This window comes from Eschrichtius robustus, chromosome 10, assembly GCF_028021215.1.
Source record: "Eschrichtius robustus isolate mEscRob2 chromosome 10, mEscRob2.pri, whole genome shotgun sequence".
Classification (NCBI taxonomy): Eukaryota; Metazoa; Chordata; class Mammalia; order Artiodactyla; family Eschrichtiidae; genus Eschrichtius; species Eschrichtius robustus.
Window position 1 is genome coordinate 104409885 of NC_090833.1, and position 18883 is coordinate 104428767.

Here is an 18883-nt window from a genome sequence, read left to right on the forward strand (position 1 = left end):
GAGACTGGCTGGCTCGGGGTCCACCCTCACTGCACCCCGGGGACCCATGATCTACTTCACTGCCCTCCCCCAGAGCCTGAGACTTAAGTCTAGATGTCCCATCTGGTCCTCACACAACCACTGTGCCCCTGGCACATTTCACTAAAAAACAAGAGCTGAAGAAAGGCTGAGGCCTGTGTTTCTGTTGATTTTCCTGACCTCCTTAGACTGCGGCTCTCGGCAGGAGTCGCCCCTCCTCTGTGGTGTGCACTGAAGGAGGCCCCCGTGGCCACGCCAGACGGGAGGGGCCCAGGAGCTCACGTCTCTGCAGGAGAGCACATGTAAGGGTGCCAAGCTCCCTGACTGCCCACTAGGGAAAGGAGCCCTGCTGCTCAGGGGCTGCGTGCAGAGGCCCAAATGAAACACACATGCAGGTCATAAATCTTTTATTCCAAGTTTCAAGTATGTGTAAGTGTCCGTGGTGACACATGGCGATCGGTAAGTGTCCTCATCACCCAGGACCCTGGTTATAGCACCGTTGAATCAGTTACAGAACTGGAAGGACAGAAAGAGGAGTCACTTACACAGTGGGGCTGGTTTTTCTTTCGAGCTATACTTTCAAAGGCCCAGATGCCCAATATGAAATGCCACTAAATTTGTGTTTCAAAGTCTGTGAAAATAGAATATAATAATAGTATCTTGAAAAACAAGAGGACACGGGGGTGTGGGGGCGAGAGAAGCACCAGCTCTGAGCTCACTGAATCAGAAGACGTGTGGCAGCATTATTAATATGTGTGGACAGAAGAGGGTGGAGGCAGTTTGTTTAATTAGAAGAGAAGTCTAGATACTCCAGTTGGCTGGAAACGACCCAAGAGGAGGAGAAATGGGATTCAGCCAGACCTCCTCGGGTTGATCACTCACGTTGCCAGCATGTAACTTGAGAAGAAAATGGCCCCGTGTTATCTGTGCTGAGCCGAGCAGGTGGTGAGACTCGGACCGGACTGTGCTTGGGGTGGGACAAGCTGGTGACAACCTGTGCGCTGGGGTCCTGGTCAGGGTGGCCCTCTGTTGGAACTGCTCCCACAGCCCCGTGGACGAGCCCCAGCCCCAGAGGCCTTCCCAGCCTGCAGGTGTCAGGAACATGCCTTCCTCGCCTTCCTCCTGAGCTTGGCCGGGGCTGCAGGGCATTGAGACAGGCGGGGCCAGGCTGGATGAGGGGGAGCAGGGCGATCCGATCGGTCGTTGGGGAAGACGCGCTGTGGCCCGAAGGCAGGAGGTGACCATGTCACTGCTTTACCGCGTGGAGAGCTGGTTATTTATGAGTCCACTGAAGTGTTCAAACTTCTTTTCTGTCTCTTCACTGAAGGAACCACCTGAGGGGTGGGCATCAGGGAGACAGAGTTTGGCAAACCAGATGCACAGGTCACAGGGTCCCTGGAGCCACCACCCTCCTCAGGCGGCCACCTCTATGTGACACCCCCAGGGCAGCGACAGGTGCCGGCCATCTCTAGGGCCAGGCCCATGTCAGCTGCTCTGTCAAAGTCGAGTGAAGGAGCGACTAAATCTAGTGCTTTTCGTTTTCTCCTCCACCGAGAGCGAGGCCATCGCTTTTCCTGCAGAAGAGAAAGCTCAGCCTCCCCTTTTGGAACCCGGGTTGTATAACGCAAGGAAAAGCTTCTTTACTGGCAACCAGTAGCCACAGTGGTTGACTAGCTTCTAGCTCTCGACAGGAAAACGATACACAGAGCCCGCAAATTGCTGACGCCCCCATTTTTGAGGTCTCATGCGTAATGAGGTCGTGGCCTCAGCTCCGGCCCTGAAATAGCTTTGGGGTCTACGCTGGGCTGGCCCGGTTTCTGTCCCGTCCTTTCTCCTTAGCCAGAGCTGGCTGTGAAAACCCGGTCTCCATCCAGGCCTGTGGTGTCTACAGTGTCCTTCCTGTGTGTGGAAATGCGAGGCTGGCCCCATTCCCTGAAGTCTTTACCCAAGTTAGGAAGCTGCTCTGGTTCCTCGAGAAAGTGGGGCAGCTCTTGCCTGTCTCCTGGAGTTGGGCTGCGGCGTGGGGGGACCTGGCAGGCCTGAGGCGCTGTGCTCCCCAGGAGGGCCCGGGGGCCTTACCTATGTGGCAGTTGTACATCCAGATGCGGTGGCCGTCATAGCGGGTCCTGCACTTCATGACGTTATTGGTGTAGTCAGACTCTGCCACCTCGTAGTTGGGGTTGATGACGACCTGCGGGAGAGTCAGGTCGGAGGGGGTCCCGCCTCGGCCACCCTCCGTCCCAGGCCCAGCTGAGATGCTGAGATCAGGCCTGCCCCCAGAGCCGGGCTGACCTCACTAAAGGGAGCAAGCATGGCCGGTGCTGTGTTCCAAGAGCAGCTGGGTGGGCGCAGAGCTGGTCGGAGGTGAGGTCGGGGAGGCAGAGGGGGGTGAGGCCTGGAGGAGTGAGACCTCCGCGCACTCTGTCTCGGTGTAATTCACACACACACACACGCACACACACACACACGCACACACGCACACACACACAATCGTACCCTCTCCTGGGTGCGCTGGGGGTTTGGTACAGAGGCAGGAGCTGGGGCCTGGGGAGGCCACGGAACGGCTGTTGAGGGCGCCAGAAGGGAGCCGGGGAGCAGGATGTGCTGGGAGGGGTCGGACAAGGCCCGGGCGCTGTGGGGAGTTGGAGGGGGGCTGCCCTGGGTTCTGGAGACGACACTGCTCCCGGCGGTGTGACATTGGACATGTCCCTTCCGCTCTCCAGGCCTCGGTTTGCTCTAGGGGATCCCCAAGGCTTTCATGCTCACCAGTGCAGGGCCTGGGCTCTGGGGGAGACTGGGCCCGCCTTGCACCCCCTTCCTCTGCATCATCCCAGGTAAGAGGGCATAGGCCAAAGGATCAAGGGCAGGAAGACCATCATTTTGAGGGGGCTTCTGAGAGCGGACAGAAAAGGGAGATTTGGGGTGAGGAACCCAGATGAGAAAGGGGAGGGAGGGGGAGGGGGAAGGGACAGAAGCTGGGCCTGGGGCTGTGGGCGAAGGTATGGAGGACACAAACGAGACTTTTCCCGAGGGCCCTGCCACATGTGGAAGGGCTGAGAGCCCAGGGAGACAAGGGGGGCAGAGCTGCCCTAGGTCAGTGTGATGGGGGAGGGGTAGCCTGCTAGTTAAGGCACATTCTGTAGGTTTGGGGCTCTCAGGACCTTTCCCTCCAGAAGGGCCTGGGCGTGACCCTTTAGTAGGCTGGTTGGGCCCTGCCAGAGCTGCTGTGGGAAACGGGCCAGTGGGGCCCCCAGCCCTGCATCCTGGCCAGTGCAGGCCATTCTGGGTGCCCTAGGCTACCACCGTGACTCTGTGTCTCTAGGTAAGGCGGGTCAGTGTCCCGCTCTGGGGTGACCTTACTTTTCTTTGATCTCTTCTCTACCCGACAACCTTAGCTGTCCCCTGCCCCAGCCCATGCATGGCTCATAGACCAGGACAGACAAACCCCCTGTACCAAGGCCCGGGCAGCCCCTTGCCCATGGACAGCCGTTCCCCGAGGGAGCCCATCCAGGTGTCCCTGTGGGGTGACCGTGTGGGCAGTAGGGGCTATCAGGGCCTGCTTGACCCACTTGGGTGCAGGGGTGGGGACTGAAAAGAATGGTCTCCACAATCCCATCAGACTCTCAGATGTATGGTTTCCAATCTCGTGAGGATCAGCGGGCAGTAGCTTTAGTCCCTTAGACAAAAGATCTGCTGTGGTTTACAACAGCGAAGATGTGGAAGCAACCTAAGTGTTCATCAACAGATGACTGGATAGAGATGCGATACATATATACGCAATGGAATACTACTCTGCCAGAAAAAAGAATGAAATTTTGCAACTTTCAACAACATGGGTGGACTTGGTGGGTATTATGCTTAGTGAAATAAGTCAGAGAAAGAAAAATACTGCATGTTATCACTTATACGTGGAATCTAAAAAAATGAAACAAACTAGTGAATGTAACAAAAAAGAAACAGACTCACAGATACAGACAGCAAGCTAGTGGTTACCAATAGGGAGAGGGAAAGGGAAAGATAGGGGTACAAACTACTATGTATGAAATAAATAAGCTACAAGGAAGGATACATTGTACAGCACGGGGAATCGAGCCAATATTTTCTAATAACTATAAATGGAGTATAAGCTAGAAAAATACTGAATCACTATGTTGGACACCTGAAACTAATATAATACGGTAAATCAACTATACCTCAATTTTTAAAAACTTGAAAAAAAACCCCACAAACAAACGAAAAATAAATAAATTGGCAGTGGCAGTGGCAGTGGCAACCTTGTGTTGAAAAAAAGTAAAAAGATCTGCTGTGGATCCAGGAACCTAGTAACGCAGTGAGCCCTGCCTCTGAGCCTCTGTGCAAAGGCCCCTCCGGATGGGACGCCACCTCCTCCTCGGCCCGGCTTTCTCCCGCCGGTGCAGCATTACTGGTGCCTGCACTTGGGTCCACATGGGAATGGAGAGAACCGGTGACACAGGCCGGGGCTCTCACACATCTAAAGATCCACGTCTATCACAAGGGACACTCTTTTCCATGAACATGCCCCTAATGAGTTAATTTGCTACGTGTATAGTTTAGGAGTCGAGAACACAGAATATGGAGTCGATGTGACCTGGGTTGGCCTGGCTGTGAAATGCAGGTAATGGTAACACCCATCCCTGGGGGATTACATGAGACCATGGGTTCACAGGGCGTAGGCAGGTTCTGGCCCATCGCTGATCTTCAAGGAGCCGCAGTTATTAAATAGACATTGTCAGAATACACGATGCTACCCGTCCCCCAGGAAAAGGGATAGCAGACCTCAAACCTACACCACCACGCATGGAATACGTGCCCAGAGACACGGATATTCAAGTTTTTAAATAAAAAGCCCTCTGCTCTTCGGTTGGTCCTCTCCAAGTCTGTGGTTCTGGGCTTGTGGGTGGAAAAGTGCTTGGCTGTCTGATTTTCAGTCTCTGAAATTGACCAGGGAAACTTTCAAAACCCCTCTGTGGTCACTTCCCTGCAGGTGTCGGTTCCTCCCAGGACTGTCTATAGGGTGGGGACCGTGACTGGGCCCTGCGCTGGCTGAACGCCCCCTCAGGAAAGCTTTCAGCACAGAATGACACATTTCTGGTCGCCCACTTGCCACCCAACCATAAAGCTTGAAAGCAAGACGGGTGGGGATGTGGGAAAAATGAGAAGGCGAAACGAAGCTTCCACAGGCAGGAGTGCACCTGTGCACCAGAAGGGGAGACGGTGGGGATAGAGTGCCCCTGGGCTCCTCCAGCAGTCAGGGCCCTGGCTGGAGCACGCAGCTATCTGCGGGAAGGTGGGAGGCCAAGCCCTCTTAGTTCCTCCTCAGGGCGGGCCTTCCCCCTGGACAGCGCATGTGGAAGTCCTGGGAAGTCTCCACACAAACAGTCACCGGAAAGGCTGTCTCTAGTCCCTAACAGCCTACCATTATAGATTCATTTCTTCACATTGAAAATTGCCCCCTCTGCAGATCCTCTTCTATGAGGCAAACGTTTCTGGGAGAGGCAAGTCACAAACACTTGGGAGTGAATGGCTCTTTGTGGGATTGCTTTTACCCTTGACAGCACAGAGCAAGGCAGGGTGACGGCACTGGGAGAGATGGGGTGGAGGTGAAAGTATAGCTCCAAAGGACACAAGAGGTGTAGGTCGCCTTAGAGTCTGTGCACAAATTCCCGGCCTGAGGACCAAATCTGGCCTTCAGATGCATCTTGATTTGCAAGCACCAGGTGTTAACTGAATTGATGTCTCAGGAGGTCTGCAGTTCCCCAGGGGCCTGCATGTCTCACATACCTAGGTTACCTGGGTGACAGTGACAGCCTCCGGGTGTAGGACTCTGTGCACTTCAGGTGGCCTGGCCTCCATGCGTTTTCTGCCTGGGCACCATCAGAAGGAGGCTACCCACCCGCTTGCTAAGGCAGAGACACCCCCTCCCATCAGCGGGGGCCTGGAGCCCCTTCTCATGCCCCTCACCTGGAACAGGTAGTCTCCAGGGGGCACGTCGGTGATGTCGACCCACTGGCAGTCGATATCATGGCGGTACATGTCCCAGCAGCCCATGGTGATGCCCTGCTCGCCGAAGTTGGCACACTCATAACTCTTCTGGATGTCTGAAGGCAGGGGCAGAGGGAAGCCCAGTCACCACGCACCCACGACCCCTCTGCCGGAAGAGGCTTCCTCTGCTATCTGTGCCACCCTGCCCACAAAGGGCCCCGAGCAGCCCTGCTGGGTGCGTGACATCCCCAGACCCCACCCTCAGCATCTCTCCGTTCTCCCAAGCCGACAACCTTGGCTTCATCTGGGCTCGGCAGCCCATCCCTTCTGTGCTCTCCTTTTGATGGAATCCCTCCCTCTTTCCCTACCCACAACCCATTGCTCCCTCCTCCACGAAGCCTTCCCTGGCCACTCTGGCCCACCTTGGCCTTTCCAAGGAGTATCAGCCTAGGAATGAAGCGTGTGCTTATCTGGGTAAGTTTTTGGTGTTTATTGTTGAGCTTGATGCTGGGGTCACCTTGTCTCCCTCTGGGGAATCTGCACTTGGATGTGGACTCAGGTCTGGCTTGTTTCTCTGACCCTTCCTGGGTCGGTCCATTGTCTGGCACATGGTAGGTGCTCAAAACCCATCTGCTGTGTGATTTCCTGGCATGTCAGGGGCCACGTCAACCACTGACAATTCGCACCCATTTATCGAGAGGCTGCCTCGTCTGGGCGCTACTCTAAGCTCCGGCCATGCTGACAAGGGTCATCGAGTCTCCCCTGGGAGAGCCTGGTCAGGCCAGGATGGCAGGTGCGCGCACAGGTGGTCACGGTGCAGGTGTGGCAGCTGACTAGGGGTGTGAGCGCGGTGCTGCCTCTGCCTGGGGCGGTCGGGAGGGTCTGGAAACCTCAGAGTGAGGGTTTAACTTGAACCTGGAGGTAAGAACCAGTGTGGCGGGGGCACTTGTGTTGGGACGCAGGGAGAAGAGGCTGTGGCAGCCAGCGTGGGAGGGGACTGCGTGTCAGGTTCAAGGCTTTGGGCCTTACCCGGGAGGCCACGTGGACCCAGCAGTGCCCGTCAGCATAACTCTGGGGACCCAGGTGCCTCTATAGCCAGGCTTTGCCTACCCCCCAGCCCCAGGCTATAGTCATGGGATCCCCAGTGAGGACGGTCACGGGGAGAGTCAGCAGTGGCCGGGGTGACACAGAGACCTGCGTCAGGCCTGGGCTTCCAGCCGGGTGGGCGCACACGGGAGCACCTGAGTCCCTCCGGAGCTCCCCAGCACCACCTGCCCCGCCAGAGATACCTCCTTCACATTCCGTGTCCTCCAAGCAGAAGCTGGCCTTGTGGCCCTCTGCCACCTTGGTGCCATTGAGGTTCAGCAGGTCGTAGTGGGTGAACACCTCCATGCTGTGGTAGTGCCTGGGGGCGAGAGAGGGGGCCTGGATGTCAGTCTCTGGAGTGACGGCCGCCTGCCAGCGATGGCCCAGCTGGCGCTTTCCCACTGGGGACACCATGAGCAGAGCAGCGTGGTCCAAAGTGGCGGCCAGTGGGAGAGGAGTGGGCAGCGACAGGGCCTTAGGAACGGGGGGATGGAGCCAGTAACCGTGGTGCTTACGTGGGCTCCGGAGGGGCACAGCCCGCTCACCTCCCCAGGCCTCAGTTCTCCCATCACCTGAATGGGAATAATGATGCACATAATGCACAGGATGTTGTGGAGACGAGTAAGATAAACTGATGAGCAGAGGGCCCGGCATCAATGATAAGCTCAATACATTAGGACATTTTTAGTAAATGTGTGTAACATCTTCCTGGGTGCTAAAGTGGCTATCACAGCCCATGCCTACTTGACACATTTTCTGCAGACAAATGCAAGTCACTCTTCCATGTCTTTTGAAAACTTTTAAGGTGGGAGTGTGGTCGGGAGGGAGAGAGGCTGCAGAGGGGGAGGAGGGGTGGGAAGGGCAGGCTCTGATGAGTGGGACCCACGCGTGTCCCGAACCAGGTGACGGAGGCAGAAGTCTGTGCTCCTGGCATGGAGTAAATAAAAAAGGAGGCGAAAAGAGGGCTCTTAGGCCCTGTGGGAGGGAGAGGATGGCAGGCACATCCTGCGGGCCCTGGAAGGGAGTAGAGGGGGAGAGAGCTTGTACACCCCCGTGGCTCTTCCCTCAGCTGAGTGTTTACCTAATGGTGTGCCATCCAGTCACTTGGGAGGAATTGAGAACAGATGCAGATTCCTGGAAAGGCCTGTGTTAGGTGCAGAATAAACAAGGGAAACACGGCTGCCACGTGCTGCCGTGGGGCCTTCCTAAAGCTTTTGGTGGCCAGGCCCGTCCTAAGCTGCTACACATGTATCACAAGCGGCTGCAACGCACTTATCTCTGTCATTACAGGGACATTTGGAAAATGGGGAGAAACTGAGGAACAAGGTACCAAGGCTTGGGGAACAGAATCACATGTTTCGTTGCCATGCGAGCTGAGTTCCCCCTGCAGGAAAGAGGGCATGATAGCATGACCCCCCTGTCAGGGGTTCTGTAAGGATGCAGTAGGAGAAATCACAGAAATACCTAACGTGGGGCTTGGAACAGAGCAGCACTTAGTACCTGTCAACTCTCTGCTTACTGCTACTACTCCCAGGAGTGATGGAGTCGTGTTTTATTACTGCCACCACCACTACCATTGCTACGATTATTCCCAGGCCCGGACAGCAGCTTCCCCGCCTCCCGGGCCTCAGGTGGTTGGCCTCAGGCTCCCTCCGCTGGATCGGGAGCAGAAGAGGGGAATTAAAAGGACAGGTTTTCAGAGAGGAAATCAGAGGCTCTTTTCCCTTCTTCCTGTGTTGGGCTTGTGCTAAAAAAAAACGTCAGAAGTTCCTAAGTTGGGCTTTTCCCAGGTCACTCATGTTTCTGGGTAAAAGAATGCTGAGCCAGGGGCCCACAGGGAACAGTCACAAGGATGCATTCTGTGGCAGTTGAAGGGATGACTTTGAAAGAGTCTATTTTGGCTTCTTGAAGGAGCAAGATGAGACAGGAGGTCTGACTCATTGCCTAAAACATGTCTGCCTCTTTCAGAGCCGGGTTTAAGTTGTCATGTTTACCGGCTGGAAAGACTGAAGAGGGATAGGTTTATGTTCCGTTGTCTAAACAAAATTCAGACAGAGTCCACAGATGGACTCTTGTAAGGCTGACCTTCTCCCGCTCGCCCTGCTTCCTGCAGACTCCAGTTAAGAGTCTTTCGCAGTTTTTCCCCTGTGGATATCAGGAGGGAAGCAGCTGGTTGGAGCCGCCCGATGTTAGCTAGCTGAGGGCCGGGCGCCTCTGTGCTTTACCGCTGGGGCATACGTGGACATCAGCCCCGGGGCCACGTTTCCCTCCCAGCGGGTTGGCCGTGGAGCCCAGGGGCACCCACCTTCCACCACCCACACGCATCCCAGGGGATATGGACCGTGGCTGCTGGGAAGGCCCCTGGTGATCAGGGGAAGTTTCCTCTTTTCAGGCTGAGTGTCCTGAGCTTTGGAAGTCTAAGAGGGGGCCTGATCCATGGGATCAAGATAGGGAAACTCCGATTCGCAGAGAAATTCCAGAAGTCTAAGGCGGGTACCTGACACTAGAGGGAGGTCACTGTAATCTGGATGAGAGGAAGGACAGTCTCCTACCGTGAGACTCCAGATCACAGTATTCTAGGACACGGTACTAGCCGAGGCAGGAGGTGCTGGGTGAACACGTGGATGACAGACAAAGCTAGTCCAGAGCAAGAAGGGAGGTTTGGGTATATTCTCTGTTACGCTAGGTCATCTCGGGCCCAAATAAAACTTTTGATCTAGCATCAGTGTGCGTTGTAGAGATGTTTCACTCTTTTTCGTTTCCCACACCAGCCACGAGTCCTCCGGTGCCTCCAGGATGGAGAGTCCTGGCCGGCACTCAGTCGTGGTTGGGAAAAGGCTCCCATCCCCATTTCAGAGAATTTGGGGGTGTGTTCCAGCCTCAGGAGGTGCGGCCACAAAGGGCAGGGTCCCTTCTGCTTGCTCTGCCCTCCCCTCCTCGTGTGCTAGGCAGCCCCTGGCTGGAACAAAGCCCCACGGATAGGATGAGGGCCTAAAATTGGCTCACAGAGGCCGCACTGAATCTGTGGGACTTTGACCTGATACGGGGGCTGCTCCGCACATGGTAGGGGGTGGGGCGGAAAGAAGGAAAGTCCCCCCTTTGTACCCGGGCCATCCCTGACTGGAGGGCTGGCACCTGTGCTGGATGTCACCTCCCAGCTCCTCTCCTGGGCTTCCCCAAGGTGTGAGGGGCAGGGAGACTGAGCCCTGGGACAGAGCAGGGGCTGAGAACCGGGAGAGGCCGGGTTGCTCTGTGCCCAGCTGTCAAAGCTGTGACATCACGTGCCAGGGGAGCAGGTGTGGTCCCACTCCCTGGGACACAAGAAGCAGGAGGGGAACCCCCATCAAGATCATCAGCCAAGGGCCATGTACACGAGAGAGAATGGTGCAGGGCATTTCCCTCTAGGTCTGGCTGGGGAGGAGACTCCTAAGGGGGCCGTTCTTTGTTTCATCTTAGGGCTTTCAAAGAACATAGCTCTGTTCCTCATCATAGCATCTACTAAACTGGGAGCTGTAGTTTTCCCCATACACACTGATCTGAGCCAGGGTTCTCAATTTTGGCTCCACAGATGGGCTTCAGTGTCTGTAAATCTGCTGAAATAGGACGTTAAATCTAGAAATAATTTTTTTGAGTGGAGGACGGGCCAGCTTTCATCACACTCCCAAAGGGACCCAGTGGAGATTCGGGCCAGGATTCCTGTTGAAAGGTCCTCCCACAGAGCCTGGAGAACGCCCCTGGAGCTCTGGAGGCCAGGGGTGGGGAGTTTCTTATACTCTCTGGGGTCTTATGGTCAGAGGTTCTCAGCCATGGTCCAGGAGGTCGAGGCCTGAAGGAACATATGCTTAGCCAGTATGTTCTTTCCCACCCATCCCTCCCAAACCATTGATTGCCACATCTATAAACAAAGAAAGAAAATAGAACACAGGAAAAGCTGGGGTAGGGGTGGGGAGGAGGGGGTCAGCGTCACTGGAGCACCAGATCAGAAGAAACACTTCCACGATGTCGTCACGTGTATTCTTAGGGAAATGACCATTCCTTGGAGGGCAAGCCTAGGTCACAGGGAGACTCCTACCGTGTGATGTCTGGGTGGCGTGCCACATGCAGGGCAGAGATGCAATTACCTTCTACTTGTAGGCCCACAGGGCACCACTTCCTCCATGTATTCTCCGAAGGAAATCAGGCACCCATATGTCATGGCTTTAATTTTACTCTCTGACTTCCTCCCTGCAGAAGACCTCCATGCTTCTATATGAAGACCAAAACTTCTTTGGCTAATTAGGGCTTTTAGGACACATGGATAGTAATTACAGTTGACCTTTGAACAATGGGGCACGGACCCCCGTGAAGCTGAAAATCCAAGTACTACTATCGCTGCCTCAGAAACAAAGGAGTTGATAAATGACTCACCCGAGGGCAGGAAGCGGAAACCGTTTGGATAGATTCGGGACTCAAACTCTAATTCTTTTGATTCCACGTATTGTAATCTCTAATCAGACATAAACTTTTCCCCACACTGAGTTAATTTAAAAGCTGTATAGGGCTTCCCTGGTGGCGCAGTGGTTAATAACCTGCTTGCCAACTCAGGGGACATGGGTTCGAGCCCGGTTCGGGAAGATCCCACATGTCGTGGAGCAACTAAGCCCATGCGCCGCAACTACCGAGACTGCGTTCTAGAGCCCGCGAGCCACAACTACTGAGCCCGCGTGCCACAACTACTGAAGCCGGCACGCCTAGAGCCCGTGCTCCGCAACAAGAGAAGCCACTGCAGTGAGAAGCCTGCGCACCGCAACGAAGAGTAGCCCCTGCTCGCCGCAACTAGAGAAAGCCCGCACGCAGCAACGAAGACCCAACGCAGCCAAAAATAAATAAATAAATTACAAAAAAAGCTGTATAATGAAAATGCGTATAGTGAGGTACAATATGTATTGAAAAAATCCACGTATAAGTGGACCCATGCAGTTCAAACCCGTGTTGTTCAAGGGTCAAATATAAAGGAATATCAGCATCCCTGAGTTCTACCATACTCCTTTTATTTATTTATTTATTTGGCTGCGTCTGGTCTTAGTTGCGGCGTGCGGGATCTTTAGTTGTGACATGCATGTGGGATCTTCCCCGACCAGGGATTGAACCCGGGCCCCCAGCATTGGGAGCACAGAGTCTTGGCCACTGGACCACCAGGGAAGTCCTCCACAGTCCTTTCTTTTGAAATGGGTTAAACAACTCTATCCCCAAACAGACTCAAATGTGACTAGGCCATAAGTTATGACATGAAAAAGCAGCGCAACACAGATTTCTGATGAAGACTGGGCGGAGGTACCAGGAAGAACGCACGCTTGGGAGTCAGAGAGGCCCCCAGTCGGGGTCCCTGCTCCACGACTTCACCTTGGGCTAGTCCCGTGAACGCAGAGCCGCCGTTTCCAGACTCAGGAAAACGAGGGTTCCCCGCTCTGGCACTTAGAAGGGGGTCAGTAAATGTTAGTTCATATGCCCCTAACTGTGATCATCACATTTTAGAGCTGGAAGGATGCCTGGTGGTCAGCCAGACTGGGGCCTCTCAGACTGCTGTGCACACAGTGTCCTGGTGACCTGTTAACACGCACATTCTGCTGTGAATCTGCCAAGGACCCTGGATTCAGCACTGACTGCAGATGCTGCCAGCCCGCGCCTGCTCTGAGAAGCAGGGACCTGGTGCAAAAGCTCCTGTGCGGATGGGATTCTGAGCATAGAGACCACACTCCCTGTGCCCAGGTCTGTGGCCCCTCACGGTGGGGGGCAGGGAGGGCTGCCGGGTTGAATGGCAGGGGTCTCCCTCCCTTCATGTGCAAAACTGTGCTCCCTCCACCTGCCCAGCTCAGGTCTGAGCAGGAAAATGAGAACCATCAGTGGCAGCCGGTTCAGGATTAGGGTAGGAATCAAGGCAAAGGGAGAGAAAGAAGGGAGATGAACAGGGAGGCTTGTGTTGGCTCCAGCTAGGGCTGGCTCTGGGATTGCGCTCTGTCCTTGTCCGTGATTTACACAGCACTGGGAACAGAGCCACAGACTGAGGGCTGGAAGGGGTATTAGCAGTCCCGGCTGATGTGGCCCAGATGGCCTGACATCATGCAACTGGTTAGAGGCACAGCTGGGTCGAGAGACCAGGCCTCATGACTCCCGGGCCTTGAACTCTTGTCTCCACACCCACCGCCTTCGTAGAGATGTTTAAAACTTATACTGGTATTTAAAGTACATTCCTAAACGAACTCAGAATCCAACAACTGCAAAACCCCAAGCACCCTGCAGAGCACGAACTTGCTGTGGACACACTTGAAAACTGTCGACTGAAGGTCAACGGAAGGGCACTGGGTTCTCAAAACAAAGTTTGTCGACGTTGGAGCCAAGAAAGAGAACGGGCTCGGGGAAGAGGAGGTGGACCAGGGCCCCCTGGGAAGAGAGAATGGCGTCTGCAAATGTGGGAGGCCAGTGGGCCGTCCCTCCAGCTGGGGAGAACCCCGCCCCCGGGACCGTGTGGCCTCTCGGCTATCCCTAAGTGACCCTGCGATCCTGGACCCCATCTGGGTGCCTCGGGCTGGTGCAGCCTATGGCGCTGGCAGGGAGGGTTCACCTGTGGCAGTCATGCCAGATCCATGCGTGGCGGCCGTTCTTGGGTCGGAAGTCAGACTGGCCATTGTTGTGGATCTGGGAGGAGAAGCGCAAGAGCCGCCGGTAGCCCGTGGTGGGGTTGGTGTTGGCAGCCGAGGCCGCGAGGCAGTTCTCCTCCATGGCGCACTGAAGCATGAACATGGGCCGGTCCTCCAGGTAGGTGCTCTGCTGCACGATCTCTGCGTTGAGGACCAGGTCGGGGGCAGCTGGGAAGGCAGACACAGGATTCAGACAAGGCCAGAGACCCCCCCCCCCACCCCTTCCCGAGTAGGTTCCTTCTGATTCCTGAGCTGGCACTAGCCTCCATCCCTGCCGAGCCTCACTGTCTAGAACTGGCTCGTGGTGTCCCCCCTCCAGGTCACCTTCCTTGTGGACCGCTGCCCCCAATTCCCCTCCCCCTTCTCTGAGAGTCCTCCTGGACGCCTCTGCAGAGCCCAGCGCATGTGCGCAAAACATTGACAGTTGTTCAACGTGGGTGATGGGTGCACGAGGCTTCGTTATGTTATTTTCTCTCCTTTTGAGTGGCTTGAGATTTTCCATAATAAAAAGGATACGAAAACAATGAAATTGTGCTATGCAGAGAGAGAACACTCTTAATACCTTGGTCTGATTCTTCCGGGAATGATACAAATGTATTTTCCACCGTGTGTAATATTGTATGTAGATTTATAGTCTGCTAATACTGTTTCCTTTAAAACATAACTTGACATATTCCTTTGTTAATAAATATCCGTTACAACACCCATTTCATGGCTCCATAATATTAAATTCATAACCCTATCCCATACTTTTAGATACAAGGGTTGCCTGGAACCTTTCAGTTAAAGATGAAGCTGTGATAAACATCCTGTAGTAAATCTGTGTATGTAACTTTAATTATTTCTTTAGAATATATTTCTATAAATGAAACTGCTGGGGGGCAGGGTTGCATACTTTCAAGGCTCTGATGTATATCAGGTTCTACCAGTTTCCACTCGCACTGTTGCTCTACATGAGAGTTCTCCCCCAGGTACCTCTTTTAAAACAAGCTTGGGGACTTCCCTGGTGGCACAGTGGTTAAGAATCCACCTGCCAATGCAGGGGACACGGCTTTGATCCCTGGTCTGGGAACATTCCACACACCGCAGAGCAACTAAGCCCGTGTGCCACAACTACTGAGCCTGAGCTCTAGAGCCTGCGAGCCACAACTACTGAGCCCGTGCGCCACAACTACTGAAGCCTGCGCGCCTAGAGCCTGTGCTCCGCAACAAGAGAAGCCACTGCAATGAGAAGCCCACACACCGCAACGAACAGTAGCCCCCGCTCGCCGCAACTAGAGAAAGCCTGCACGCAGCAACAAAGACCCAATGCAGCCAAAAATTAATTAAATAAAAAAAAAAAAAGCCTGACTTACTCAATTAGTGCATTGCACATAGCAGGTGTTAAAAAAAAAAATCACCAATGCCTATAATCTATGTTTGCTAAACAATTGTATTAGAAGGATTAGCTTCTTTACCAAAGGATTAACTGTAAATTTCTCTTTAAAAGTGAGACTGTATTGACCAAAGGATTAACTGTAAATTTCTCTTTAAAAGTGAGACTGTATTGACCAAAGGATTAACTGTAAATTTCCCTTTAAAAGTGAGACTGTATTGACCAAAGGATTAACTGTAAGTTTCCCTTTAAAAGTGAGATTGCATTGAACATTTCTAGTGTACTTCAATTCACAAAAATGTTGTATGTGCATCATTTACAAGACCCATCCATCTTTTATTTCCTGACAGGTTGCTTGTAAATTTCTGAAGTGGGTGTCATCTGTGAGCTTTGCTTCGCTCAAGTTCACCAGTGCCCGGAGCACTCCTCGCTTGTCTGCATCTCCTTCCCACGGTCCCCAGGCTGCACATGGAGCCCAGTAGATTTTCAGTGATGGGGCCCCGCCGCCTCTAGAGGGCAAATCTACCTGCAGGGACTGGGTGTGGAACCGCAGGGGAGTGAAAGGGCACTCAAACGGGATGAGGGGTAGGGAGGCTCCCATCTGCTGAGAACGATTTCCTCTTGGAGGGCACAGACCGGGATGCAGCATTGCTGGCACTGAGCGTCCTGGGCACACCTTTTTTGAGGGTGTTGTGGTCTCTTATTCATTGTCTGTACACCAGTCAGTACTCACTGGACAGCCCCTCAGCTTCCCTCTGAGCTGGGCAGAGGGGTCTCCACCAGACCCTCCTCTTTCCGAGAGGAGGCCAGCCCTCCCTCCAGCTCAGGAGTCTTAAGGTAACACGGCCTGACTTAGCCGGTAGCTCGCCTTCAGCACCTGCTGTGGAATGGGGCCTTGACCTCCCTAACACCCAAAACATCCCCCAGAATCTCATCCGAGGCACGCACTCATCCACCCGTCTATCAAGTATTACAATGAGCACCGCGCTAGCCTCTCTGGACAGTGCTAACAAGGAAGGTCCTATACTATGGCAGGAGAGAGATAGAGCACATATTAATTACGTAATTATAATCGTGACCAGGGCTTGAAGGAGAAATATGCGGTGTTTTGGGAATTATAACAGGGGACCCAATCTGGGGAGAGGGGTCAGGAAAGACTTCCTTGGAGGCAGTTGCATTTTAGTTGTTCCATGGAGGACGAGCAGAGGTTAGAGGGAACTGCTCTAAGATGCTAATCTCAGTAGCACGTGCTAGGCCCCTGAGGCATGAAGGAGGACCAAGGCCTGCGTGTACTGAGGAGGGGTGGGCAGGGAAGGCGGCCTGATATGAGGCCGGGCAACACATGCCTGTGCAAGACCCTGCGTTCACTTAAGTCGGTGGGGAAGCTTGGACGGGGTTGGAACATGAGGCAGCACAAGCGGGGCACCAGCACTGACCCTGGCTTCAGGGAAGGGAAGCAATGGGAGGTCCCAGGGAGGAGGCTCTGTGGTAACACGGTGTAGAGGATGGACGGTGGGATGGAAGAAGGTAAAGGGAGTTGAGAAATTATGGAAAGGTAAAAATCCAGATGGCTCGACTCTGGGGGGTATGATGAGGAAGACAGAGTGATATCAGGGAGAACTTCCAGGTTTAGGAGGTAATTGGTTGGATGAGAAAAAGTAATTACAAAGGGTTGCCTGAAGAATATACTTTCTCTTTCTGAATAAAGTATTAAGCCAGATCAGTGTTCCTGGCCCCAGTAACCTTTGCCCCCCTGCAGAATCTGACTGATACCTTCAGTCCAAGCTGAGGGGTTCTCTGAGCAATAGCCCCATGAAAGTCAAATTTTGTCTGCCGTGAGGGTATGACGGGCATTGTTGATCTCATAACTCTCAGTCCTCAAAATGAGAAGTTCCTTTTGATCTCAGTATCTAGAATAGTGGACTTCTCTTTGACTCATGGGTTTGTTTCTATTGCATACTGTGAATTATATTAATGACCAGGTTTCCCTCTTCCCTTTGGCTGCTAGGAAGCTCACTGTATAATTACAATAGTAAATGTATATGAGTCTATAGCAGTAAATGTACAGGACTGTTTAGTACATATTTTTTATTAACCTCTCTTGGCTCCATTTTGAGCCACTACCTTTTTGCCAATACCTACTTTTTTTTTTAATCTGCTTTAATCTTATGCTACCTTGAATTTTATTTAGGTTTACATTATCTTAATTTCCTTTTGGAAAAAATGATATATTATAAAAATAAATAAATTATTAAGCTAAGAAAAGTCTCCTGATGAGGGTGAGACCACTTTGCTTGGATGCTCTCCCCTTGGAGGGCTGGTAAGGGTGGTCCTCTCGCTCTCTCCTCTCAGACAGGATGCGATAGCTTGTGATGTCTGCCCAGAGAAGCTCGCACTGGAGTTGAGAGTCCTGCCTTACAAGGGTTAGGAGATGCTGAGTGGGTCTAAAAGGGGTTGGTGGGAGAAGTGACTGAGTTCAAGTTTAATCTTCTCCCTAGTTCTCCGTGATGGTAAACAACAGTGCATCACTGTTTCTTAAGTGCTTGTGTGTATTTGTTGTCACATCTAATTTCCAGTTTGTAGGAAAAACAACAAAGACTGTGGATTACAGCAGTTAACTAACTTTGCCAAGATCAGCTAATAGTGGCAGGCAGGGTCTGGTCTGGAGTTCTCTGGCCAGACTCCAGGCCTCTCCTACCTCCTAGGTTCACAATGGAATCATATGATAAGGCAAGGACGGGGGGATCCAGAGAATAACATGCCTGCAGTGCTGTCAATGGGTCCTCTCAGCATGGAAGGGAACATACTGAGATGGTCATTCTGAATCCTGGCTGGGGTGGGGGAGGGGTGGGATGGGATTCCCTTCTATATTGTCAAGCTCTCTAGGATTCCCAGGGAGTCACCAGGAGGCTAAATCACCCCCAGGGTGTGAAAACAGGCAGGAAATGATCTTTCTTTTTCTTTTTCTTTTTTTTTGGCCACACCGCACACAGCATGCGGGATCTTAGTTCCCCGACCAGGGATCGAACCCATGCCCCTTGCATTGGGAGCATGGAGTCTTAACCACTGAACCGCCAGGGAAGTCCCAGGAAATGATGTATGGAGCAGGGCGGAAGGAAGGAAGCTGACACTCACCAAGCACTTAGCATGTGCTTCACCTGTTAACCCAGAAGCATGCTCCCCAGAAGAACAAGTTCTTAGTCACTAAATTCGCCCTAAGGCCACTTAAATAATCTACAGTGACCCAGCCTTTGAACCCAAGGCTCCCAGACTCCCAAGTCCTCCCTCCTGCCTTCCTCTCCACTGTCATCGGGCAAGATTCCAGGTTGCGGGTGCGGGTAGTTCCTCCTGTCCCCGACTCTTCCACTTAACACGAATCCATCTCTGCTTTCCTCTTTTGCTCGGCTCATAGCAGATGCCTCAGAGCCTTGCAAGGAATCATCAGTGACACTCTGATCCCCTACTGGAGCCTGGCAGGGACAGTGCGCTATGACACCCAGGAGCTCTCACTTTCTGAGCAGGCAACTCCAGCCCCGTGCTGCACCCCGCCCTCGGGGCAGGCCAAGTCCTCTCCGTCGTGGCGGCAGTGCGCCAGGGACAGCTCTGTTCCTGAGCACTTCACTCCGCTCATGACCACCTTGTTGGCGTTGATATTTCCGTGCCAATACCAGGTCTCCTGGATGAATCAACAACAGCAACAAAATGGGCAGTACGTCACCTAGAA

At 53.3% G+C, this 18883-nt stretch overlaps 1 protein-coding gene across 1 annotated transcript in view; it reads right to left on the reverse strand.

The window, feature by feature from the left end:
• Nucleotides 1-410: 410 nt before the first annotated feature.
• Nucleotides 411-18883, reverse strand: part of LOXL2 (lysyl oxidase like 2) — a 104777-nt gene continuing 86304 nt past the window's right edge. The window contains exons 9-14 of the mRNA XM_068553744.1: nucleotides 18670-18835; nucleotides 13709-13952; nucleotides 7311-7426; nucleotides 6001-6137; nucleotides 2098-2209; nucleotides 411-1352 (exon numbers count right to left, since the gene is read on the reverse strand). Of these exons, the coding sequence (XP_068409845.1) occupies nucleotides 1273-1352; nucleotides 2098-2209; nucleotides 6001-6137; nucleotides 7311-7426; nucleotides 13709-13952; nucleotides 18670-18835 (855 nt within the window). The 3' untranslated portion in view covers nucleotides 411-1272. The remainder of the gene's footprint in view (nucleotides 1353-2097; nucleotides 2210-6000; nucleotides 6138-7310; nucleotides 7427-13708; nucleotides 13953-18669; nucleotides 18836-18883) is intronic.